Genomic DNA, 26,272 nt, shown 5'->3' with positions numbered 1-26,272 from the left:
GTGCAGAATGGGCAAACCCTCTCCGGTTCTGTTGCGCTCCCGGCTGTTGTGGGCAGTCTTCTGTTGCGGGGTTGGGGGGGCATGGATAGAGCATCACAATTAGGCGGGTATCATCAGGGCGTTCAGATATAGGCTACATTAATGCTGTGCAGGGGGGGGGGGAAAGTTGGAGCCACACCATATCATCTCTCCAGGGGGTCGCAGCGCACATGTGGGTCTGTGACAACGTTGTTCACCCCCCTCCACTCAATCTGCCCCCTCCCCCTCGTGCCTGGGGGGGGGGGGGGGGGGGTTGATGAGGGACATGGGGGGGGGGTGTTTGTGACCTGCGGCACCCTCGTGGCACTTACCCTGGCAGCCCTGGTGAGGTCGTGGAGCTTCTTGTGGCACTGCTCCCCGGACCTAGGGGTCTGCCCCACAGCACTGACTGCCGTGCCCACCTCACGCCAGGCCTGTCGCTCAGCGCTGGAAGGGTGGCGATGCCTCGTCTTGGGCAGAAGATGCCCCTGGGCTGCTCCACCTCATCTAGGAGAGTCTCGAGGTCGGCATCTCGGAACCTCGGCACGGCCCTCCGTGGCTCCGACATTTAACTCCTTCCTCTGCTGCGGGCCTTTCTTTGCGCGGATCGCGCCTTTTAAGACGCGACGCGGTGTCATTCGGGCGTCACGCGCTGACGACGCGCATTTTACGCCATGCCCCCCCCCACCCCCCCCCCCCCCCCCCCCCCCCCCCCCCCCCCCCCCCCCCCCCCCCCGTGTTCCTCGCAGCCCCGATGCTAACCCATTCCCTGGGCCAGAATCGTTTGCGATCGGGCGTTTCGCTCGATGGAGTTCACGATGCCGAGGTCGCTCTGGAGCGACGTCGGAGAATCGCGCCCCAGATTTCCCTTCCCATCCATACACACCACAGACATCTGTCTTCAATGTGGTGGATTAACCTAAGCAAGGCTCGGACTGGATTAGTCGAAGGTTCTGGGCCCAGCTTGCCCAATCTTTTCCTGTAGGGGCCACATTTCAATTTTTCTCACATGGCAGGAGCTGTTGAGCTAACTTCAGAATGAGTTTGGCACAACATTAAACATGAATTTTTCAAAAAAAAAAAGCTGATAATAAAAAAATACAAATTACTGAGCAAAGAATTCACAACAATAAATTGATAATTTAAAAAATGTGAAATAAATAAAGACGACCATTACAGTGCGAAAGGATGAGTGTGTCCCCGTATTCTCTCTCACATACCCACACATACCCCTCTCACACACACAAACACATTCCACACACATACACGCACCCTCACACAGTCACTCCACACATGTGTACATACACTACACACACTACACACTAAACACATTACACACTGTAATGAACTCCAATTGGCTTTATTGGTTGGCCAATTGGAGTATGAGCTCCCTCAATGATAGCTCATTGAGGGGGCCCATATAATCACATGTGTAGGCTTTGTGAGCCAGTCTTAAGTTGACTGGACTGCTAGCAGCACTGTTTGTAGCTGCTCCTGTAATATCGTTATTGTAAATAAATATTGGTGTGGTGACGGAACTCCTGCCTCCCGTGGATTACTACAGTACACACACACTACACACACTCCAAACTACACACACTACACACACATTCACCCCTCATTCCTCACACACACATGACTCACTGCGCACAATCACATCTTCACTCTTGGACTCTCACCCACCTTTACCATTGCTCACCCACCTTTACCGTCATTCACCCACCCTCACCTTTGCTCCCTCACCCATGTTCATACTCACTCACGCACCCTTACATTCACTTACTCACCATCAGTCTCTAAATCTGGTTTGGCCAAGAGGGTGCGGGTTATGTGAGTGTGTGATGAGAGAGGAAGAGAAACCTACAGCGAGGCCTGAGGCCTAACTGCGCCCAAATGCAGGCACCCACTGAGGGGAAGGCCGAGCGCAGGGTGAGCTGGGGGAAAGCAGCCAGGTTCGGGCCAGAGCACCAGGCACCGGAGACTTGGGAAAGCACGTGAAGAGAAGGCCTTGTGCTCTCCACAGTGTCTCTTTCTCTATCTTCACATACTCACGGTTTGCAATGTTCACTATTTGTCTAATCATAGCCTGTTTCCTGCCCTGTTGATAGGTTCAATCACCAGCAAAGGTGGGAGAGAAACAGGCTGTGATTGAAGGAACAATCCTCTGCAGAAATCTTCATGCCCACTGACCGACATTTTCAACAATCAGTCTGGGGGCCACATAGAGGGCATTCACGGGCCGTGGGTTGGACAAGTCTATTCTAGACGTTCAATATCATGTTTACACGTAATGAGAGACCTGCGCCATTTAAATCCTGAAAAATACCATTCTTTTCCAAATATCTGACTTCAGCTACATGGATCATTTTTGTATAGGCCCAACTATTGTGCATGTGTGTGTGTGTGTGTTGGTGTGTGTGTGTGTTGGTGTGTGTGTGTGTGTTGGTGTGTGTGTGTGTGTGTGTTTATCGGTGTGTGTGTGTGTTGGTCGGTGTGTGTGTTGGTGTCTGTTTGTTGTGTCTGTGTGTACCTGTGCTTCTGTGCGTCTGTGTGTGTTTCTGTGTGCATATGTCTGTGCGTGTGTAACTGTGTGCACGCGTCTGTGAGTGTGTCTGTGTGCACGTGTCTGTATGTTTGTCTGTGTGTTTGCCATGGTCTCACAGTGGTTAGCACTGCTGCCTCACAGCGCCAGGTTCAATTCAAGTCTTGGGTGACTGTGTGGAGTTCTCCCTGTGGCTGCGTGGGCTTCCTCCAGGTGCTCTGGTTTCCTTCCATGGTCGAAAGATGTGCAGGTTAGGTGGGGTTAGGGTGGGGAGTGGGACTAGGTAAGTGCCCCTCCTGAATCTGAGTTTGGGTGTTATAGATTTTTATATAGGCGGTTATATATCCAGACATGGTTTCTTGGGCCAGTAAGCTCCTTATCGCTGGGAAAAGGTTGCTGGAGAGATGTTATACTCGGATCATTGGCCTCTTCCAATGACAGTGAAATACGTCCTTGGATGAAGTATTTGTTTTTTCAGGCTATGTTTGAGTAGCATTCGGAAACCTTTCTGCCTCATCCAGAATTGGGTGGGGCTGATTCTCAATCTCCAACAATGACCTTACCTGAACCAGTGTAGGGAGCCCAATCAGTAACTGAGGCTGCTGCAGTAAGATAGAGTGACTTCCGACAGCTCTAATTCATACGCCATTTTATGAGTGGAAATCTAGGTCTGAGTAACTGAGTCAGCTAAGGATGGTCCATTATATTTTAACCCCTTCCACATCCTGTATTATATCCATCTCCCTAGCCACAGTCCCAGGCTGAATTAGACTGTTTGCAAACTTGGCATTCTGTTTTACCCTCAGGCAAGGTTCCAACCCCATGACCTCTGAGTCGACAAGCTGGCTGACTTCCATCTCTGTGATATTACTTGCCACTGACCTTGTCTCAGCCCATCTACTCCTGAAATCATCACTCATGTTTTTGTTATCTCCAGACGGTGGTTCGGTCTTCTGGATGCAGGGCTCCAACCTTCTGCTCTCCTTAAACTTGCGTTCTTCCAGTGCTCTGCTGACTATGCACTAACTCCTGTAGCATGGTGGTTAGCATCAATGCTTCACAGCTCCAGGGTCCCAGGTTCGATTCCCGGCTGGGTCACTGTCTGTGTGGAGTCTGCACGTCCTCCCTGTGTGTGCGTGGGTTTCCTCCGGGTGCTCCGGTTTCCTCCCACAGTCCAAAGATGTGCGGGTTAGGTGGATTGGCCATGCTAAATTGCCCGTAGTGTAAGGTTAATGGGGATTGTTGGGTTACGGGTATAGGGTGGATACGTGGGTTTAAGTAGGGTGATCATTGCTCGGCACAACATCGAGGGCCGAAGGGCCTGTTCTGTGCTGTACTGTTCTAAATCCCATTCGCCAGCACTTCCTTACTCGCTCATCTACATTGGCTCTTGACCCATCAATACCTCGCATGTGGGTAAAATTCTCATCCGTGTCCTTCTGTGGCCTTGCCCCTCCACATCTCTGCAACCTCCTCCCGCCCTGCAATCTTGTCAGGATTCGCTTCTGGCTTCCCTGATAACCCTTTGCTTCACTATTAGCCACTGTGGTTTCAAACGCCTAGGCCCGTAGTTCTGGAATTCCCATGTCCGCCTGTCTCTCTCTTCCTCTGCTATACTCTGCGTTAAAATTTACCACCTTCACCAAACTTTTGGTCAGCTCCCCGAATGGCTCTTCTTTGGTTGGTGCCGGTTTTAAAATTATGCGCAAGTGAAACACCTTGGGACATTTTCCTCCGTGAGGTGCGAATTGTTGTTGGATATCAGCATACATTTATGTCTCAATCAGTTGGCTGGAGTTTGGAGCCAGGCATTGCAGCCTTGAATGGGTACAGCCCACCTCTCTGTGTAAGCGGTGACAATGACGAGCTAATCTGTACCTTCTGCCACTCAGCTGGAATCTCAGGAACTATAATCAGGTGGGAACTTTGTTTCCTTTGAGAATCAAGATCATTTATGACAGCAGGACTGTAGCCAGCTGGGATGGCCACTTACAACTAGGAACACAGAAACTCACAAAGCCTGGTGGGTAAAATGGATAAGGCAAGACTCAGGCAGGCATTTGATGGCCCAACTTCTCCAAAACAAAGGACTGGTACTCGAGCAACCAGGGAGGCGCCACTCCCTGTTCAGGGGAAGCGAAAACAACAGGGTCAGTGACCGCTTGGGACAGGCCCAGCCATCAAGATCCCCCCCCACTTATTGGTTAGGAATCGAAGAGAGTGATCAGGGATCACCCAATTAGTGGGGCCCAAACTGAAGGACCACCCAAAAGAGCGTGAAAACCCCCAAGTATAAGAAGTAGAGTTCACCACATGTTTGTGCTCTCTTGGACCTGGTACCCTGGCTACGGCCATCTCCAATTGCAGCAACACCAGAAGCAAGTCCAAGTTCAACGCTCGCTACCAGACAGATGAGCCTAGCTGAGCATCAGTTACTTCTCCAGACTGAATAGTTCCAGAATCGGACAGCGGCCACTGTTCCTCTGGTGCCTGAAGTTAAGTACAGGTTGTCTTAGTTGATATGTGTAGCTAACTCGTAGTGTTTATGTTGCATGACTAATTGTGTGTAAATAAAGTACCCTTGACCTTGAACTAACTAATTGGTGTTTGGCTCTTTGATCGATAGCTGGTTGAACCGTGTGGTGGTATCATTTGATACCTGGCATTAGAACATAGACATCAAAAGAAAGGTGGGCAAACTCACTGATTACCATAATTGGACCAGAGCCATAGGAAAGACAGAGGAAAAGAAAGCACGACAGGACCCCAGTTTTACAGTGTTAAGGTGTGGAACCTGTGCTCCCATTCATAAATTGATGCCAAGGGTCTAACACAGCCACTCCAAAGAAAATACTTTTATCCAAAGAGCTTTTCAAATGACTTTTGTTGGCCCAGAAAGAAGATCTCACCAAAAACCGACCGCCCTGATGCTCAATCTTTCACAGACATGACCTATGGAGGAGGTCATTTCCCCTTTCTCCACAACCAACCTGGACCACCTATATCTGTGCCCAACAACATCATATGAGGCCTGTGCCAATACATCCATGATTTTAAAATGTGGGAGTCAACGGCTAGGCTTGCATTTATTGCCCATCCCTAATTGCCCTTGGGAAAGCGGTGGTGAGCTGCTTTCTTGAGCCACTGCAGTCCACGTGGTAAGGTAAAGTTGCCATAGTTCTAGATGGCCATCGGCTGCTTTCCCCTTTTGAGAGGGAGTTTAACCTGAGCTTCACAACACCTCAGGCAAGGGACAAGGTTGAGAAGTCTAATTGTGTGCCTTCAGCCGGTATGGGAATTTGATAACCTCAGCCGGTATGGGAATTGAACGCGCGCTGCTGGCCTCACTCTGCATCAGTACCAGCCATCCAGCTAACTGAGTGAAACCGGCCCCCACGTACCCACGGTGTTGCGAGGGAAGGAGTTCCAGAATTTTGACCCAACAACAGTGAAGGAACGGCGATATATTTCAAAAGCAGGATGGAGTGTGGATTGGAGAGGCATTTGGAAGTGATGGTGTTCCCAGGCATCCTTTTGGATCACAGGTTTGAAAGATGCTGTCTATGGAACCTTGGCGAGTGGCTGCAGTGCATCTTGTAGATGGTTCGCACAGCTGCCATTGTATGCTGGTGGTGGAGGGAGTGAATATTGAAGGCAGTGGATGGGGTGTCAGTCAAGCAGGCTGCTTTGTCCTGGATTGTGTCGCGCCTCTTGAACGCTGATGGAAGCAGGCACAAATTCAATTGGCTACATGAAAAATAGGAATGGGCAATAAATCATCACCACACTGCCATTTTCTAGAAGTTCAGCGAATGCATCTAATCTGAACAGACGAGAAAATGAAGTGGGTGTTCTGTTTGGTATTATATATTTTACCTTTTATACAAGGGAGGGAGGAAGAACGTCTTTCAAAGATTTTTATTTTCATTTGTGATGTGAAATACCAATAAGAAAGCATATTGGGGGTTGACTCGGCTCACTGCACAGCAGCTGCTTAACTTTGCTTAAGGCAAAAGATGTCCATATTTCTTGTGCAATGAAGCAAACAAGAAACAGGAACACTTGCTGAAAACTTTGAACAAGTCACAACCTCATGCATGTTTAAGATCTTTTGCCACCTGGCTTGGTACAGTTTCCCAGGCGTGCTTTAGTGGGTGCAGTTTCCAAGTGTTCGTCCTCTGCTGGGCATGGTCGTATTGGCAGAGGCTGCCCTGCAATGTTCTAGCCCAGTATTTATTCTGAATTAGTTTAGATGAAAAGCAAGGCATAGAAAGGCCACATTTAGAATACTACGTACAGTTTTGGTCCCCTTATAAAGAAAATACATATCATTGGCGTTAGTACAGAGAAGGGCAGTACGGTAGCATAGTGGTTAGCACAATTGCTTCACAGCTCCAGCGTCCCAGGTTCGATTCCTGGCTTGGGTCACTGTCTGTGCGGAGTCTGCTCGTTCTCCCCGTGTGTGCGTGGGTTTCCTCCGGGTGCTCCGGTTTCCTCCCACAGTCCGAAGATGTGCAGGTTAGGTGGATTGGCCATGTTAAATTGCCTTTAGTGTCCAAAATTGCCCTTAGAGTTGGGTGGGTTTAGTGGGTTATGGGGATACGGTGGAAGTGTGGGCTTGGGTAGGGTGCTCTTTCCAAGAGCCGGTGCAGGCTCGATGGGCCGAATGGCCTCCATCGGCACTGTAAAGTCTAAGAAAAAGGGAGTTCTATGAAAAAACTTTGCTCTTATTTTTATTCGGTGTGGACTCCCCTGTCCTTATCCAAACCCACGACCTGGTGATTCAGAGTTGTGAATGTTACCACTGAACCAAATCGCATCTTTGTCCCCTAGAGCTCTACAGCTGTTGGGTTTCTAACTCTCTAAGCAGCAGAATGCATCTACTCCCTTCAACCCACCAGTGATATAGAGAATTATAGAACTATAAACTGGGGCTGGTTTAGCTCACTCGGCTAAATCGCTGGCTTTTAAAGCAGACCAAGCAGGCCAGCAGCACGGTTCGATTCCCGTACCAGCCTCCCCGGACAGGCGCCGGAATGTGGCGACTAGGGGCTTTTCACAGTAACTTAATTGAAGCCTACTCGTGACAATAAGCGATTTTCATTTCATTTTTCAATGTCTACTCGCGTAACCTCCACCAAAACTAGTTCTGTTATTTCTATGCCTCTGTACTAGAGTTGCTCAGAAATTCACATGTGCTGATTCATCCAACCAAAGCGGCTCGACCATTTCACGTGACTGTTATCCACTTAAGCACTTAATTGCCTGCAGTCGAGGTCTCTGCCCCTTTACGGGACAATGTGCAACCTTCAAGTCCGCTTGTTAATTGGAGGCTTGGCAGCTCTTCAGTCCTGACAGGACCAGCAGTGATGGAGGAGCTCCTGGCATAGACCTAAGTGGGGTTGGGCTCCCCGGGACCTGCATGGGTGACTCCAGCGAGGATGGGTGGGTTGTTCATGAGGGAGGGAGTACCTTTCAGTAGGGGTGCTCTTTGCCACCAGAAAGGTGGGGGGGGGGGGGGGGGGTTGGTGTGCGTGGACCTCCATAGGCCATAGAGTGCCTGAGCAAGAGAGCCAACTGCCCCTATCCCCCAAGCCTGGAGTGAAGCAGTCAGGTGTGTGGTGGTGTTCACCTGCTGCTGGTAAAATACCAAGGGGAAGCGGGGAAAGTCTCCCAATTGACACCTAAGGGCCTCAATCGATCAGGGTAGGTTAAGGGCAATGGGACAGGAGATTGTCACCTTTCCTGACACTGGTAAAATTCCAGCAGAGGCGGAAACTGACAGTCATGCCCCCCACCCCCCCCCCTCCCCCCAAACATTCGGCCTTTTTTAAGCCCCATCCCCCCCCCCCCCCCCCCCCCCCCACTCCCAGCATGCTCTTTGGGGACCTGAAATCACAGCCAGCAAAATGGATTGAAATTGAGATTTGAAGATTTGAGTGAGCATTTCTGTAGCCTGTAATCCCGCCTTGCCCAGGTGGACGGATTTGCGATGCCTGCTTTGAGTTTACGGCCTCCCTGTGGGCTGACTGTGTCTGTGATGTCTTTCTACAGGGAGTTCCAATGGATTTCTCACCTCACCGTCAGTGGAGCGCTGGATGAGCCCACAGTCCGGCAGATGGCTGAACCACGATGCGGGGTCAAGGACGTAGGGAGTCACAACGCCTGGGAAGGGCACGTGGAAGCCCTCTTCCTGGGACGGGGCAGGAAACCAAGGCGGGGCAAGCGTTTCCTGCAACAAGGTAAATAATGTCTGCAGCGGGTATCGTTGTTCTCCTTATAATCCTGGTGCACAATACGTTTTCAAAGCTGAATGTGATAATGTTCATCCATCGTCATTGCTTTCTTTTTTCACTCTCCTGCTCCCCCATCATACTTTTACGCTTCCAAAGTCCCATTCCAAAGATTTGAGCACTTAGGGAGGCACAGCAGCACAGTGGTTAGCACTGTTGCTTCACAGCGCCAGGGCCCCAAGGCTCGATTCCTGCTTGCGTCACTGTCTGTTCGGAGTCTGCACGTTCTCCCTGTGTGTGTGTGGGTTTCCTCCGGGTGCTCCGGTTTCCTCCCATAGTCCATAGATGCGCAGGTTCAGTGGATTGACCATGCTAAATTGTGTCCAAAAAAGGTTAGGTAGGGTTACTAGGTTGTGGGGATGGAGTGGAGATGTGGGCTTAGGTAGGGTGCCCTTTCCAGGGTCTGGTGCAGACTCGATGGGTCCAATGGCCTTCTGCACTGTAGAGTTAATGAATTTGATACTTACTCGAGGCTGCCATTAGGTGGGACAATGGGGATAGGGCGGGGAGTGGACCTAAGTAGGATGCGCTTTCAGAGGGTCGATGCAGACTCGATGGGCCGAATGGCCTTCTGCACTGTAGGAATTCTATGGAATTGATCAGCTACCACACGTAAACCAGTACTGGAGAGGTGCCACACTGTCTGTCTGCTCTCTGAGGTGAATTTCATAGATCTCATGACTCCATTTTCAAGAACAATTGCAGAATTCTTCACAGTCCTGGTCAATATTTCTCTCTCAACAAAGATAATTAAAAAGAGATTATCTCATCACTTATCTTATGGTTGTCCTTGGGAGCTTCCTGTGTATAAGTTGACAGCCGCAATTCTCACATTACAACAGTGGCGACAGCTAAAAGTAACTTTCTTGGCTCCGAAGTACTTTGCGAGGCCCTCTGACAGCTTCCTTCTTCCATCAAACAAACTCTTCTAGCTGACGTGTTCAACTGGAATTAATGGAGAATTCCAGGCATGAATTTCTTCCCAGAGAGATGTTACAGAGTGAGCTTGGTCATCCTTCCTTGTGTAGTTGGGCAGTGTTAATGGGCTCACTGTTCACTGTCAGCAGAAACCAGCCTTTCGATCAGCTCCATGAGCATGATAGGGTGATCAATGATGGAAGGCAGAGAGCATGAGGTCAGGAGAGACGATAGGAAGAAAAAGAGTGAGAGTCCGGGAAAAAGAGGATTGCGAGTGTGAGGGAGGAAGGAGGGAATGGAGTGTGCGGGAGGAAGGGAAAGGAGGAAGAAGGAAATGAAGCGTGAGTGTGAGGGAGGAAGAAGGAAAAGAATGCGAGTGTGAGGGAGGAAGAAGGGAGTGGAGTGTGTGGGAGGAAGAAGGGAGTGGAGTGTGAGTGTGAGGGAGGAGGAAGGGAGTGGAGAGTGAGGGAGGGGGAAGGGAGTGGAGTGTGAGGAAGGGAGTGGAGTGTGTGTGAGGGAGGAGGAAGGGATTGGAGTGAGTGTGAGGGAGGAAGAAGGGAGTGAGTGAGGGAGGAGAATGTGAGTGTGAGGGAGGAAGAAGCGAAAGAGTGCCAGCATGAGGGAGGAAGAAGGGAGTGTGAGTGTGAGGGAGGAAGAGAGAGGAGAAAGAAAGCCAGGGTACGTGTTTGGCATTGATTTAATTATTGCTGGTATTGTGAACATTTTTTTTTTAAATAATTTTTATTGAAATTTTTCGATACAAACATTTACACCTATTACATTTTAAATCGTAAATGTATTGTGAACATTGAGTGTTGCATTTCAAACAGATGTTCAAAATGATACAAAAAACAGAATGATAGAATGGTGACACTTCTCAGTTTTATTGGTCTAGTTAGTGCAGATGTTATTTCTGACTGCTTCCCTGGGATCCTGTGAAATATCACAAGTATATTATGAGGAAGCAGTTGCCTGTGGAGTAAATGGATTTTTGGTGCCTTGCTGTCGTTTGTGAATTCTCTAAATGCTCAGCTATCTGAGATACATACAGACTGTGACAGTCAGCATCACCACGTCATTCTCTGGTGGAGAACTCCCCCCTTTTATCAGTTTAATCAATTCCAATCTGGACCAGATACCAGCAGGAAGGAGAAGTAGTTGAAAATCATGTGATGGTATAAACGTATTTTAAGAAGCATTTTCGGGACATCTTTTTTGCTGCCCCTTGTTTTTGTGCCTGAACACACTGACTAGATTCAAGTCTCACTGGACCAACTGGCTCTGAAACCATCTCAAATCTGTTTGAGCTATCTTCCATCCCCTCGTTTACACACTGAGATACCCTCAATCACGACACAGGAGAGAAGATAGATGATTCAAAGGCTTTAATCATCTGAGAACTGTACAGCAGCCGAGAAGTGTGCTCATCATATGCTGCCGAGTGAGACTTATCTTATATACCGTTTCCTGGGGGCGGAGCCAGAGGCGGAGTCCCCCAGGGTTCCAAGCCCGGTCTTAAAGGGCCAATGCATTAAAGGTAAGGTACCGTTATAGCAGCTACTGATAACATTCATCACACACACCCATTCACTCACTGTGAATAATATTCAAAAGGACAGCTCGTGTGGAGGAAATCTGCTTTGGTGAGTGATGTCGGACAGATTCCACCTTCTGGTAAACGAATGGTCAATTCAGTCGTTGGAATATACTTGGCAACGTTTTTTTTGCTTTGAATAATTTGTTGTCAGAACAATAGGCAGGAATGCACAATTGGTTGCCGTAGGCTGCACTCCGTGTTTTGTTATTTGACAAGCCTTTTGTTGCAGTTTCCTTTGCATTTCAGTCCCATGCTCCTGACTTATGGACACCTGAGGGGCGAATCTCCAATATGGAGCCCAAGTATTCGCGTTTCACAACGGCGCGAACCGGGCCTGGGTACGACCGATTCTGGCCCCCATAAGGGGCCAGCACGGTGCTGGAGTGGTTCACGCCGCGCCAACCCACGCATGCACGAGGGACCTCTTTAGCGCGCCGGCCCCGACTCAACATGGAGTCGGTGTTCAGGGGCCGGCCGCGCCAGAAAGTAGGTCTGGGGGGGAGCGGGGGGAGAGGCCAGCCCGCGGATCAGTGTCCCCGATCGCGGGCCAGTCCCCATCGGAGGCCCCCCTGGTAAAGGAGCCCCCCCTCCTACCCCCTTCCCACAGGCCGCCCCCCGACCGTTCGCACAGAGCTCCCACCGGCAGCGACCAGGGGTGAACAGCGCCGGCGTGACTCTGTCATATCCGCGCATCCGCTCGGCCTATCCGGGTTGGAGAATCGGCGGCCCTGCCGATTCCAATGGCCGCTGCCGGCGCCGCGCAAATGGTGCCGATTCTCCGCACCTCGGAGAATCGCGCGCCGGTGTCGGGGCGTCGTGGCGCGGTTGCGGCGATTCTCCGGCCCAGCGCGGGGCTTGGAGAATCGCCCCCCCCTGGTGTGGAGAGGGGCGGGAAGGAGGAGGACCTGTTTGTGCATCTGCTCCTGGGCCTGGCAAAGCTTGCCATCAACAGATCCGGGCAGCGGGCGTTCGAAGGGGTCATCTGCCTAGTCTCCGCCCCTCTTCTATTATTATAATAATAATAACCATCTTTATTGTCACAAGTAGGCTTACATTTACACTGCATGAAGTGACTGTGAAAAGCCCCAAGTCACCACATTCCGGCACTTGTTCGAGTACGCAGAGGGAGAATTCAGAATGTCCAAATTACCGAACAGCACGTCTTTCGGGACTTGTGGGAGGAAACCGGAGCACCCGGAGGAAACCCACGCAGACACAGGGAGAATGTGCAGACTCCGCACAGACAGTGACCCAAACCGGGGATCGAACCTGGGACCCTGGTGCTGTGAAGCAACAGCGCTAATCACTGGTGCTACCGTGCACCAGTTCCGCAGCTACATTCACGACCGGGTGTTCCTGGAGCGGGAGCATGCTGTATTCACGGGCAACCTCGAAGCCTTACGTTGGGCACCGCAGGGGCTGGGGTGCCTTATTGATCCATTGATCACATTTTGATTTGATGTATTAAGTTTAATTTGAGATTCGAGTTTGTTTATGGCTGTTACCATTTGTAACTGCCTCTTTAATTTATCCCCCAGTTAATTTGATCTTGTTTACTTAGTTCTTTTGTGTTCTCAAAGTAGTTGGAGTTGAGGCCACAATCCGAACAGCCATGATTTCATTGAACGGCAGAGCAGGCTCGAGGGGCCAAATGGCCTCCTCCTGCTCCTAATTCATACGTTTGGATCTTCTCTATTTTGACTCACCGAGCTAGACAGGTAAAGGGAAGTTTTGGTTAAATTGTGGTGAGTTTAGGACAGTACAATTCTCAATCGCAATGTATGGGTGGGATTTACCGACCAATCTGCTGCGTGGTTTTCGGCATTGGAGGCGGCCTGCCAGCAGGATTTCTGGGCCTGCTGCTGTCAACGGGATTTCCTGTTGACTGCACCGCTCGTCGCCGGGAAACCTGTGCGCCGTCGGTGGGACTGGAATATCCCGCCAGCGTGAACAGCCAGTAAATTCTGCCCTATAGCTGAACCAGTTGATCTCAAGGGCAGCACGGTAGCATTGTGGGCAGCACGGTAGCATTGTGGATAGCACAATCGCTTCACAGCTCCAGGGTCCCAGGTTCGATTCCGGCTTGGGTCACTGTCTGTGCGGAGTCTGCACATCCTCCCCGTGTGTGCGTGGGTTTCCTCCGGGTGCTCCGGTTTCCTCCCACAGTCCAAAGATGTGCAGGTTAGGTGGATTGGCCATGATAAATTGCCCTTTGTGTCCAAAATTGCTCTTAGTGTTGGATGGGGTTACTGGGTTATGGGGATAGGGTGGAGGTGTTGACCTTGGGTAGGATGCTCTTTCCAAGAGCCGGTGCAGACTCGATGGGCTGAATGGCCTCCTTCTGTACTGTAAATTCTATGTAAAATCAAAGTCGCAATGGATCTGCTGCCTTGGTTTAAGGACCCTTGCTCAGGAGGAATAGCGGGGAGGTTCACTCAGACTCCATGTTTGACTTGTAATCCTTGGCCTGTGACACTTGGTTCATTTTGCAAAGTGGGCAATGCTGGGAAGGCTGCTATTTATTGCCCAGCCTTAGACTTTCACAGTTACAAAGCCAATGCACAGAGCGGACAGGGGAAGCCCTAAAATCCACCTCCTTGCTTGTTCCAAAAAATGCTTCAAATTGAGTGCAACTCATGGTCCCCACAGAAGAGACATCCTAGATCCACGTTGACAAGAAAAGGCAATAGACTTGGGGGGGAATCTCCGGCCAATGTGATTCACTGTTCCTGGATCTATCCTGGCTCGTAGGCTACTGAACTGTTCCATTAGGGCTAGTATTCGCATTTGGAGTTTTAATCCGTTAAAGGGATTTCACGTCTGCCTGTAGACGAGACCCGTCAAACCTGAGGAGTTCACATCGGCTTTCGGCTTTTCAACTTCTGGTGGAAAATTCATGAATGTCCCCCCCCCCCCCCCCCCCCCCCCCACCCCCAACGAGTGTTTCTCAATCCTTAGCTGGTGTGGATTTCATCCATCATGTGTGCTGCCACAGCACATCCTTCAGACCTGTTTGAGCCTGTACCTCCCTGAAGTGTCTATGCTTGTGGGACAAGCTCTGTTTTATGTTGCATCATCAGGAGATAGAGCTCCTGTCCTGCAGGCATCTTTGCATTCTTCACCTTTTCACCTGAATGAAATGTGTTTTGCAACAAAAATGTAAATCATCAGTCAGAGGACAGGGGAGAAGACACAGGCTCCCTGTCAAGCCCAGAATACCAGTCTGCCTTTTGTCATTCCCACTCATTCCTTTAAGTCGAGATCTGTCTATGATTTTGGTGCTATGTTAACATTACCAGTCCTCCTTTTATGTTGGGGTGCTAGATTTTCCATGCCGGGTCCTGAATCCAACACTTAGATTAATTCTGGGACTCAATCCTGTTCCCCAGCTGCGCTGCTATTGCACGCAATTTTAACATTTAAATAGCTTAATTGGCCAGGGGCATGTTTGGTCCCCAGTTGGAGGTGCCAATTGATGGAACCATCAATTCAGCGAACACGTGTAGTTGGATCTGAACAGAGGCTTTAATACACTTACAACAGAGTCGTTGAACTTCCGATGAACTGGCAGGCTGGCTCTAAGGCACTGATCTTTATACATCGGTCCCAGGGAGAGGAGTCCTGGGCGGAGTCAAGGGAGGAGCCCAGTACAAACTCTTGCGTACTCCCAGAGCGACTTCCCCTGGTGGTCGGATAGTGTAACTGCACTTACAATGGTGGATAGTGAACATATATACACGGGGTTATATTGGCAACTATATACAGCATTGATCTTACAACGGGTAGATAATGAACATATATACATAGAGTGATATTGGCAACTATATACAGTGTGAATAACATTCACCACACCAACCGCCTCCTGCAGACAGGAGCCGAGTGCTTGGCTCTGTTGGCAGGGCCAAATGGCAACCATGTTGGGGGCTGCTGCTGCATTGCTGATTTGAGCAGGCAACCCCTGGGGGTTGTGCTGGTTCTGGTTGACCCTACTGATCTGATGAAAATTTAACCACAGCAAATAAAGTTATTTGGGCTGTTACGACACCCTGGGCGGGTGCGTAGTCAATCCCAGTCTCACATTTCCCGGAGTCACAACACAAGTGAATTAACCAATGATTCTTATAAAAATACCTGAAATCTTTGGCTCTTAGCTGTCCACTAATTACAGTCACCAGGTTGATAAGTTACAGTTTATTTATTTTATTTTTAAATTTTTCCAATTAAGGGGCAATTTAGCGTGGCCAATCCACCTACCCTGCACATCTTTGGGTTGTGGGGGTGAGACCCACACAGAAGCAGAAAAAATGCACAAACTCCAAGCGGACAATGACCTGGGCCGGGATCGAACCCGGGTCCTCTGCACCGTGAGACAGCAGTGCTAACCATTGCGCCACCGTGTCTCCTCACAATTACTGTTTATTTGTATAAAGAACAAATAGGCAGTACATGCAGCTGCTTAACAACAAGCTAATACCTGACTTCCCCCTTTAACTGCCCCACCCTCAACCCACACAGTCAAGACAGACACACACAGAGGGGTGGAAAGGGATAAAAATAATAAGGAATAAGATCAAAAGATAAGAGTCCTTGCTTCGGATGCTGGTTTCTTTAGCACCCTTTCTTCACAGTATGAGTGTGGGTTAAAGTCCCGGGTTTAGAACCTGCAATGACATTCCTTGCAGTTCGTAGTATTTTACTCTCAGCTTTTCCAGAAGAGACCCCTGGCTTCACATCAACTTGTTTTGCAGAAAGAGTTATCAGATTCTGGATTCTGCTTGCATCAACCTTTTCTGCAGAGAGATTTGGTTCCCACAGCAACCTCTTGGTGTGAATTAGCTGGTTATTTCTGGAGAAAACAGAGTGGGAAAAAGAGAGACTTCCTCCCTTAGCTGCCAAAGTGAAACTGAAAGCCGTCTAGGCCTCTGAACCATTTCAGTGGGAACAGATCCAATCATCACCTGTTACCAGGCAGAGCAGAGCCTTTTCGGCCAATTCATTGGTCACCAGCCAAATTAGTCAAACCGAGTCATCACTGATCTCTCCTACTACTGGAATCCTCTGCTTGCATTAAACGCGCAGGCCACTTTCCTTAAAGGCACATGCCCATAAATTATTCATGAATCAAAAATGCAATGGCAAAAATGAAAGAAAGGGAAAATAAGGGAATAAACAGGAGCAAAATGGAAGGACTCTTACAGGGCCAAAGGAAATTCAATGGTGGATTGCCAACATGCACAAGACTGGGCATGCTCACCAGAAAAGGTTTTCAAAACCCCATTCTGCTTTGCACCGGCCTTCTTAGAAAGTTCCCTGAGGAATTTAAGAAGCTCTTAATTGGTGCCAGGCACCTTCCTCACTTCCACGCTCCCTCCGCAGTCTCTTTGAAAATCTGAAACTGTCTCGGAGTCATCAGGATCCCGACAGGATCTTCGGGGCCATGATTTTCAGTGCCATTCCATGACTTGTCCTGACGCCACCCGCAATTGAAAATGTGGCCTGTTGCGCTAACAATGGTGCACAGAAGCACAAAATGGTACAAAAGAGGCTTTATTACCGTGAGATGTTATCACCTCAAGTGGAGTTGTAAAATGGCAGCTCAGGAGACCTCATGGATATTTATACTGCTCCTGTGGGGGGAGCTAGCCGGCAAAACTTACCGACAAACTATACAGGGGCTTACCGACAAACCTGTAATAGCCGGTACTATTGTACATCCCCTAATAGAGGCACACACATATATATATACAGTGGCATTACCACATGGCCCATGGTCTGTCCATGGTTCCTTAACATTCCCAGTCCTCCCTTTCTATTATTAACTTGGTTCAGTTGGTAGCACTTTAAGCCTTGCTGCACTACACAGGCCGATAATCTCTGCTGAAGCTTCCCTCTAGTGTTTGAGAGATTGCTGAATCGGAAGAGGTGAAATCTTTCCAGAAGTGGATGTAAAAAGTCCTGTAGCAATCTTAAGTGAAACACAAGGAGTTCTTCTGGTATCATAGGAACAGGAGTAGGCCATTGAGCCCACTGAGCCTCCTCCACCATTCAATACTGTCATGGTTCATCAGACATTTCAATGTCTTTTACGCCCACTATCCCGGTAACCCTGGCTAACATTTCTCCCCAACCAACACCAGAAGCATATGGGCCAATTATTCCTATTGTTTATCTATTGTGGGATCTTTCTGTGTATAAATTGGTTGCTTATCTGCTTTTACAATAACAGGGAGGCAGTGATGTCGTGGTAATGTGATGAGAAATCCAGAGGCCCAGGCCAATGTTCTGGGGTCCTGGGTTCAAATCCCAGAGGAGTAGCTGGTAGAACTTGAATTCAATGAATAAATCTGGGAGTTATAAAGCTTGTCTCCGTTACAATGACAACAAAACTATCACTGATTGTGGTACCGACCCATCTAGTTCACTACAGGTCCTTTAGGGAAGGACATCAACTGTCTTTATCCGGTTTGGCCTACATGTGACTCCAAACTCACCTCAATGTGGTTGCCTCTTAACTGCCGCTCAGTTCAAGAGCAATAAAGGATTGACACCAAATGCTGACCTTGCCAGTGCCGCCCACATTTCACCCACGCAATTTGTTTTTTAAAATAAATTTAGAGTACCCAATTTTTTGTTTCCAATTAAGGGGCAATTTAGTGTGGCCAATCCACCTACTCCGCGCATCTTTGGGTTGTGGAGATGCCATGTCCTCTGCACCTGCGACTGCCTCGCCCAATGCGAATCTACAGGCTGAGATAGATGACATCCTCACGCAATATCACAATGTGTTTGATGGGCACGCTCTGATATCGCGACAGGATACCACTCAAACCGAATGCCACCCCAGTCATCCATGCACCACGCCGGGTGCTAGCTCCTCGCAAGGATCGTCTAAAAACGCAGCTGCAAGAGCGCCAAGACCATGGCATCATTTCAAAAGTCACGGAACCAACAGACTGGGTCAGCTCCATTGTCTGCGTCAAGAAACCCTCTGGTGAACTACGAATTTGCATCGATCCCAAAGACTTGATTCGCAATATAATGCGTGAGCACTACTCGATCCCGAAGCGGGAAGAATTAACCTGTGAGATGGCTTGATGAGACCATCAATTCACGCGACACGTGGTTAGAAGTGAACAGTGGTTTTAATCGTCTTACAACAGAGCCTGCCTGTGACGAGATGAACTCTAGATGAACTGGCAGGCAGGCTCTGACTGCCAAGCTTTATACAATCAGTGGGGGGGGAGGAGTCATGGGCGGAGCCAAGGGTGGAGCCCAGTACAAACTTCCGTACATTCCCAGTACACCTCCCCCTAGGGGCAGAACCGCGCAACTGCTCATGTGCCGAGCTTACAGAGGCATGGTACAACATGTGTGATCTTCTAGCGATTCTGTGGGGCGCTGGCGGCGAGTAGTAAAAACGTGGCGCGCGTATACCTCATTGACGGGCCTCACGTACATTTTGTCGTGTAGGGCCAGGGCCTCTGTATATGAGCCGGTACAATTTAACTGAGTAGATATACGATGGCTCACCCTTGCGTGCAGTAGGCTGAGTTTCTGCTCCTCTGTCGTTTCTGGGGTGCTTGCTTCAGCCAGGTAGCCCTTAAAACATCAGAGCCAATGTGAAAAGATTTATTTCGCCTCTGCATCCTGTGGGTCAAGTTCCAGTCAATCAGGCTTGAGGGCCGATTCCATAGTCGTTCCTTACTGTTTCTTAAGACGATTAAATTGATGAGACCATCAATTCACGCGACACATGGTTAGAAGTGAACAGTGGTTTTAATTGTCTTACAACAGAGCCTGCCTGTGACGAGATGAACTCTAGATGAACTGGCAGGCAGGCTCCGACTGCCAAGCTTTATACAACCAGTGGAGGGGAGGAGTCATGGGCGGAGCCAAGGGTAGAGCACAGTATAAACATCCGTACATTCCCAGTATACCTCCCCCTAGGGGCAGAGCCGCGCAACTGCTCGTGTGCCAAGCTTACAGAGGCATGGTACAACATGTGTGATAACAGTGTGAATTATGCTAATATGATTCACCACATGGCTCATGCCAAATTCTTCACCAAGCTGAACGCCTCACGTGGCTTCTGGCAGATACAACTGGACGAGACCAGGAGGAAGCTATGCACATTTAATACTCCGTTCGGCAGGTATTGTTACAACCACATGCCTTTCGGTATCATTTCAGCTTCCAAAGTCTTTCATCGAATAATGGAGCAAATGATGGAGGGCATCGAGGGGGTGCGAGTCTGTGTGGATGACGTGATAATCTGGTCTGCGACGCCCGATGATCACATAGCTCGCCTCAGACAGGTTTTTCAAAGGGTCCACGAGAATGGTCTCCAGCTCGGGGCCAAATGCTCATTTGGTCGGTCCGCTATCAAGTTTCTGGGTGACCACATTTCACAGCAGGGTGTGCAACCTGATGCAATCTTTCTTAGATTTGTAATTCTCCATCATATCAATACTGTAAATGCTATAAAGGCCATGATTAGAGGGGAAATTATCGCCTTCAAAGTGCAAAGAGACAGGGAGGAAAGGACGGCTAGGAGCAGTTGGCCGACCCCATACTGGAGGTAGACCGTAAATACGCCAAGGCCCCGACCGTAGAGCTCCTGGCGGAGAGGAAAAAGCTACAGATGAACTTTGACCTGCTCTCCACGAGGAAGGCAATGCACCAACTTCGCCAGGCATGGGGGACCCTATACGAACACTGAGACAAAGCCAGCCACCTGTTGGCACACCAGCCGAGAGCCATGAGAGAGATCGCACAAATGAGGGACAACAGAGGCACATTATAAACAGGCGCAGAAAAAGTTAACAAAACCTTTGAGGCCTTTTACCAAGGGCTTTACTCCTCGGAACCCACAGCAGGGGAACCGGGGATGAAACGGTTCCTCGATGGACTGGACATGCCAGTTGTGGGGAGGACGAAAATGGGGCTTGGAAGCACCAGTAGAACTGGGAGAGATCATGGACAGTATTAGCTCCATGCAGGCGGGGAAGGCACCAGGACCGGACGGTTTCCGGCAGACTTCTACAAACAATTTGCGATAGCACTGGCCCCGCACCTGCAGATGTTCACAGACTCACTGGCTAGAGGCACACTGCCACCCACACTAGCACAGGCCTCAATCTCACTAATACCTAAGAAAGACAGAGACCGACTGGAATGTGGGTCATGCAGACCCATCTCGCCACTAAACGTAGTCACCAAAATACTGGAGAAATCCCAGCCAAAAGACTGGAGGACTGCGTACCAGAGCCGGTCGCAGAGGACCAGATGGGCTATGTCAAGGGTAGACAGCTAACATCGAACATCAGGCGCCTGTTGGCCGTGATAATGACCCCATCCGGGGAGAGAACAATAGAGGTGAGCGTCTCCCTGGACGCAGAAAAGGCCTTCGACTGAGTCGAGTGGAAGTACCTCGTAGAGGTACTGAAGCTGTTCGGGCTCGGATCAGGGTTCACCTCCTGGGTGAAGCTGCTATACAACGCTCCCATGGCGAGCGTACGGACAAACAACACCGACTCTCAGTACTTCCAGCTGCACAGGAGCACCAGACAAGGATCCCCGTTGCTGTTAGCCCTAGAGACAGAACCACTAGCGATCACTCTCAGAACAGCAAAAAACTGAGGGGGATCCAAAGGGGCGGCAGAGAGCATAGAGTCTCGCTCTGTGCAGATGACCTGCGCCTCTACATCTCGGACCCACAAAGCAGCATGGACGGAATCATCGAGCTCCTGAAAGAATTGGGTGCCTTCTCACCCATAAGGGGGAGGGGCAGCACTAATGGGACTGCCGTTCAAACAAGGATCACACAAATTTCACCTGAGGAAGGAGCTGTGCTCTGAAAGCTAGTGATTCGAAACAAACCTGTTGGACTTAATGAGGAAAGAGAAGGAAGGAGGTAAAGACCCCGGGGGGGGGGGGGGGGGGGGGGGGGGCAGCAGGGAGCAGGGAGCAGTGCTGGGGGGTAGCTAAACTCTATAGAAAAGAAAAGTGAATTGCAGGGAGCAAGGGGGGGTAGTGAAGGAGGGGGGAGAAAGGAAAGACAGGAGGCAAAGAACAACAGAGGGGAACCGGGGGCGGGGCGGGGGAAGTCGAGGGAACACAAACTGGAAGGAGAGCACAGAAAATGATAACAACCAAGGCAAACACAGCAACAGAGAGTAACAAAGTATAGGAGGAAGAAACGACGAACGGCCGAAACAGAGGCAAATGCACAACAACAACAGCGAAAACCGACCGGGTGAAGCAAGCAACCACCAGGGGCTATTACCGGTGTTGTATGTGCTCTCTTTGTCTTAGAAAAAAAATAAAAATGGAAGAATACACAAGACATGTATACAGGCATACTGTAATTGTCTCTCCAGTACCTCGATGTACATACACCTCCCCAGTTCCCGCCCCTTGTAATGTCGGTAAACAATACATGATAATAATTATTATTGTCACAAATAGGCTTACATTAACTCTGCAATAAAGTTACTGTGAAAAGCAACCAGCAATGTGGTGCATGGCCCGATTTGAGGGATGACACCCTCCTGCTCTTTTTCAAAGTAGCACCATGGGATTTCTTTACATCCACCTGGAAGGGCGAAGGGGACTTTTGTCTACCGTCTCATCTGAAAGCTGGCCCCTCCAACTGTGCACCACTCCCTCAGGACATTACAGGATTGTCGACCCAGATTTTACACTCATCTCCCTGAAGTTTGAGTTTCAATCTTCCAGCTTCAAACTCCGAGTTGCAGATTGTATCGCTGATCTGGGGCTGACTTGGAGCTGAGGTAGTTGATCCAGCTAGCAATATGGTGTCTTCCGCTTCCTATTCCTCCCTTTCCCCTAGCAATCCTTCCTAGCTCTGCTTCCCAGAAATATGGGCCGGAGTTCTCTGGCTGTCCGGATTCTCTTTTACCGCTGGCAGCCTGTGGGTTTCCCGGTGACGTGGGGTGGCTTCAATGGGAAATCCCATTGACAAGCAGCAGGGGTGGTGAATCCCGCCACCCCCCAGCGAATGGTGCCGCCCGTGCTGCCTAACACCTCTTACTGTTCTCGATCTCATTTTGCTGTCTGCCTTTTTAAAAGATTCTTTCATGGGATTTGGACAAGGCCAGAATATGTTATCCATCCTTCATTGCCCTTGACATGGAACTTAATGGCTTACTGCACCATTTCAGAGGGCAGTTAAGAATCAATCACATTGCCGTGGGTCTGAAGTGTAGGTCAGATCAGGTAAGGATGGTAGATTTCCTTCTCTAAAGGACATTAGCAAATCAGAAAAGATTTTTACCGCAATCAATGACAGATGTCATGGTGAGGCTAGCTATCATTTCCACATTTAAAAAAAACTTAATTCCTGACCCAATTTATTTGGTGACAGATTTTCCGATGCCAGGAATCCGATGAGAATACTGCTGCCTGGGCCCCCTGTCTCCCTCCCTCCCCTCCTTCCTCCCCCGCCATCATCCCCGCAGTGCCGCAGGCTCCATTAAATTCCGCCTCTGGTCTCACAGGCTGTCCGAGATTACTTTAGCAGCTGCTAGGCCCGAGGGAGTAAGCAGGCTCTCAAAACGGATGAAAACCATGCTGTTGAAAGGAAAATGTCAAAACCAATTAATTCTGGAGCTTGGGGAATTGTAGTCAGGAATCTAGGTGTCCAAGCATCCCTGGGAATTTTTTGGAAAGGATGTTTGTGGTCACTGATTAGGAACAGCGCAGGAATCTTTGTGTAAGCAACTCATTTCCTAGAGCAGGAGAAAACTGCCAGAATCAAAACCTTCGACAAGAATCATGTACTGCAAGTTCTACAATGGAGGCTTTATTTGAAAATCATACTTAGCTGATCCCATCAGTGCTGTGGTTAGGAACTCGCCCAAATTGCAAACCTTGTATGAAGTAATAGATTCAATTACATACCTTCTCCAACCCCACTTTTCCCCAGCGCCCCGATCCCCACTCCCTCCACCTCCCTTCCCCAACCCCCTGTGCTGCTATCAGCTGTCACAGTAGGAAAGGTACCACCGCTGGAAGGTCAGGCAGCCATGTTTAGAGGAACAGAGTTAATGGCCTAGATTTTCATGGCATTGTTGAGACTTTGAGGACTTTCAAAAATAGCAGGTGGGCCGCAGATCCAGATGTCCTGCCCCCAATTCCAACAGGTCCTAATTCAACCAGGAGTATTCCCGCACTTGGGAATCTCTAACTCAACAGGGCCATTTGAACTCAGTGCTGAGTTCACACAGATCTCATTTTCGCCTGAGCAAGAACCTTACCCTGTAATGTACGAGAGTCGAATCTTTAGAAAAGTCACAAATACTCTTGGAAGGTAGGTCTATAGAACTGTCAAGATGTCAAGTTATTTAAATGACCAGCCCTTTAAAAATAAAAAAAATCCCTGTCCCTGAGAGTTGAAAGAACCTATTCAGCAGTTCAATAACCTTTAGTTGATATAACCCCAAGTGCTATAGTTAGATCATTATTAATGCTTGGCTACTTACTACAACCAATCATTATTACTGTGGGAAGAGGGGAAGTGTTGTGAATTCACAATATGATTGACGGCTCAAAGAGGATATTAATAGATTAGCTGTCTTTGATGTAGGGCTATGAATACGGATCTGTTTGTGTTGAAACGGGATTAAGCACTTGTGGAGATTTAAATGTTTTGAATAGGCTCTCATGAATGGAACTTCTTTGACTTGTGACTTCCGTAATAGATATTTAGAACTGTATTTAATCACCGCATGGCTCCTGTGGCATGCCCATTATAGATGCTGGTGAGTTGGAAGGGAAGTTGGAAGAGCAAAGGGTGGTGGGTGGGATGTCATGAGCTCGCACTAAGTTGACATTGGGGGTACTAAGGAGCTATGGGGGTGGGTGGGAGGAATGGGTCGGCATGTATGTGCATGTGGTATGGTTGAGCTGGGATGGGGTAAGGGCTGAAAGGCCTAATGTTTAAGAAATCAACTGTGATGAAGTCCCAGAGAACAGAAGAAGGGCTTCTAAACATCCCCTCTAGCTGCCTCCAAACTGTTTCCAGAGCATGGACCCGACTCCATCCAGCACCCACCAACTCCCTCGAGCACCCACCACTTCCTTCCCTTGACCCGAGATGGAAGATACCCCCATTCGGTGAACTTTTACCCGAGTTGGATACAGGAGCGGGAAAACTTCCTGGCTCCCGCTGGCCGACTTGGGAGAGAAAATCCAGGCCATTTCAGCTCAACGAGCTTTCATAATTTCTAATGGTAGGTCATCATTTCGCTTCATGGACACTGCCAGACCTGCTGAGTATTTCCAGCATTTTCTGCTTTTAATTTCAGATTTCCATCACCTGCAGTATTGGGTGTGGGGTTTTAGCCCATTAACCAGCTGACTCTCACAGGCTGGGTTCGTGTAAAAGGGATGGTCATTGAGACAAAGTATCAGGTGGGTCGCTGGAGCCTTTGGAATAGGCCCCAAGAGTTTTTAGCAGGGGAGAAGAAAAAAGTGCCAAGGATGTGGCCGTCCTTGAAGAGCCTTTTACTTCATTGGAGTCGGCAGCACAATCTACTTGGAGCTGGTTCCAATGGATGTGGAGGCTGCAGATATTGCAATCCTACACACACCTGTGCAACTGCCTCAGATTGGAGACCGAAGGAGGTTTTTGCACTAAAAACAACGACTTGCTTTACAAGACCATATTTAACACAAATCCATCCTTAGGCAAGTCACAAAAAATCAATGACAAGCCAAAGAAGGAGACGATATGAGAGGTTACTAAGAGCTCAGCCAAGTAGGTGGGAGAGGAAGATAGCAAGTTGAAGAACTGGAGGAAGTTAAGAGGAAATTCTAAAATTTACATAATTGAAACAAAATATTGCGGATGCTGGAAACCTGAAATAAAAACAGAAAATGCTGGAAAAATTCAGCAGGTCTGGCAGAGTCTGGGGAGAGAGAACATAGAGTTAACATTTCAAGTTTACTCTTCAGTCATATTGACTCAAAACATTAACTCTATTTTCCCTCTTCACAGATGCTTCCAGACCTGCTGAGTTTCTCTAACTTGGATGCTAGATAGAATCCACAGAATCCCTACAGTGCAGAAAGAGGCCATTCAGCCTATTGAGTCTGCACCGACCCTCCAAAAGAGCATCCTACCTAGGCCCACTACCTCACCCTATCGCTGTAACCCCACCTAACCTGCACATCTACCTCGAACAGCGATAAATCAGAGTACAAGAGGGAGACAGAGAACCTAGAGGCATGGTGTAATGACAACAATCTCTCCCTCAATCTCAGCAAAACTAAAGAGCTGGTCACTGACTTCAGGAAGCAAAGTGTCGAACACACCCCTGTCTGCACCAATGGTGGAGATGGTTGACAGCTTCAAATTCCTAGGTGTGCACATCACCAACATTCTGTCCTGGTCCACCCTCCTTGATGCTACGACCAAAAAAGCATAACGACACCTATACTTCCTCAGGAAACTGAAATAATTTGGCATATCCATATTGACTCTTACCAACTTTTACAGATGCACCATAGAAAGTATCCTATCTGGCTGCCTCACAGACTGGTATGGCAACTGCTCGGCCCAAGGCAGTAAGAAACTACAGAGAGATGTGAACATAGCCCAGTCCATCACACAAACCTGCCTCCCATCCATTGACTCTGTCTGCACCTCCCACTGCCTGGGGAAAGTTGGCAGCATAATCAAAGACCCCTCCCACCCGGGTTATTCTCTCTCCCAACCTCTTCCATCAGGCAGGAGATACACAAGTCTGAGAACACGTACTAACAGATTCGAAAACAGCTTCTTCCCCGCAATTACCAGACTCCTGAATGACCCTCATATGGACTGAACTGATCTCCCCATGCATCTTCTCCACTGAGTAGCACTACACTCTGTATGCTTCG

At 49.0% G+C, this 26,272-nt stretch overlaps 1 protein-coding gene across 1 annotated transcript in view; it reads left to right on the top strand.

The window, feature by feature from the left end:
* mmp28 (matrix metallopeptidase 28) overlaps positions 1–26,272 on the top strand; it is a 116,567-nt gene that overhangs the window by 46,712 nt on the left and 43,583 nt on the right. Inside the window, exon 3 of the mRNA XM_038814230.1 lies at positions 8,615–8,802. Within this exon, the coding sequence (XP_038670158.1) occupies positions 8,615–8,802 (188 nt within the window). The remainder of the gene's footprint in view (positions 1–8,614; positions 8,803–26,272) is intronic.

Source organism: Scyliorhinus canicula, chromosome 12 (genome assembly GCF_902713615.1).
Source record: "Scyliorhinus canicula chromosome 12, sScyCan1.1, whole genome shotgun sequence".
Classification (NCBI taxonomy): Eukaryota; Metazoa; Chordata; class Chondrichthyes; order Carcharhiniformes; family Scyliorhinidae; genus Scyliorhinus; species Scyliorhinus canicula.
This window is presented reverse-complemented; position numbering and strand designations above follow the sequence as displayed.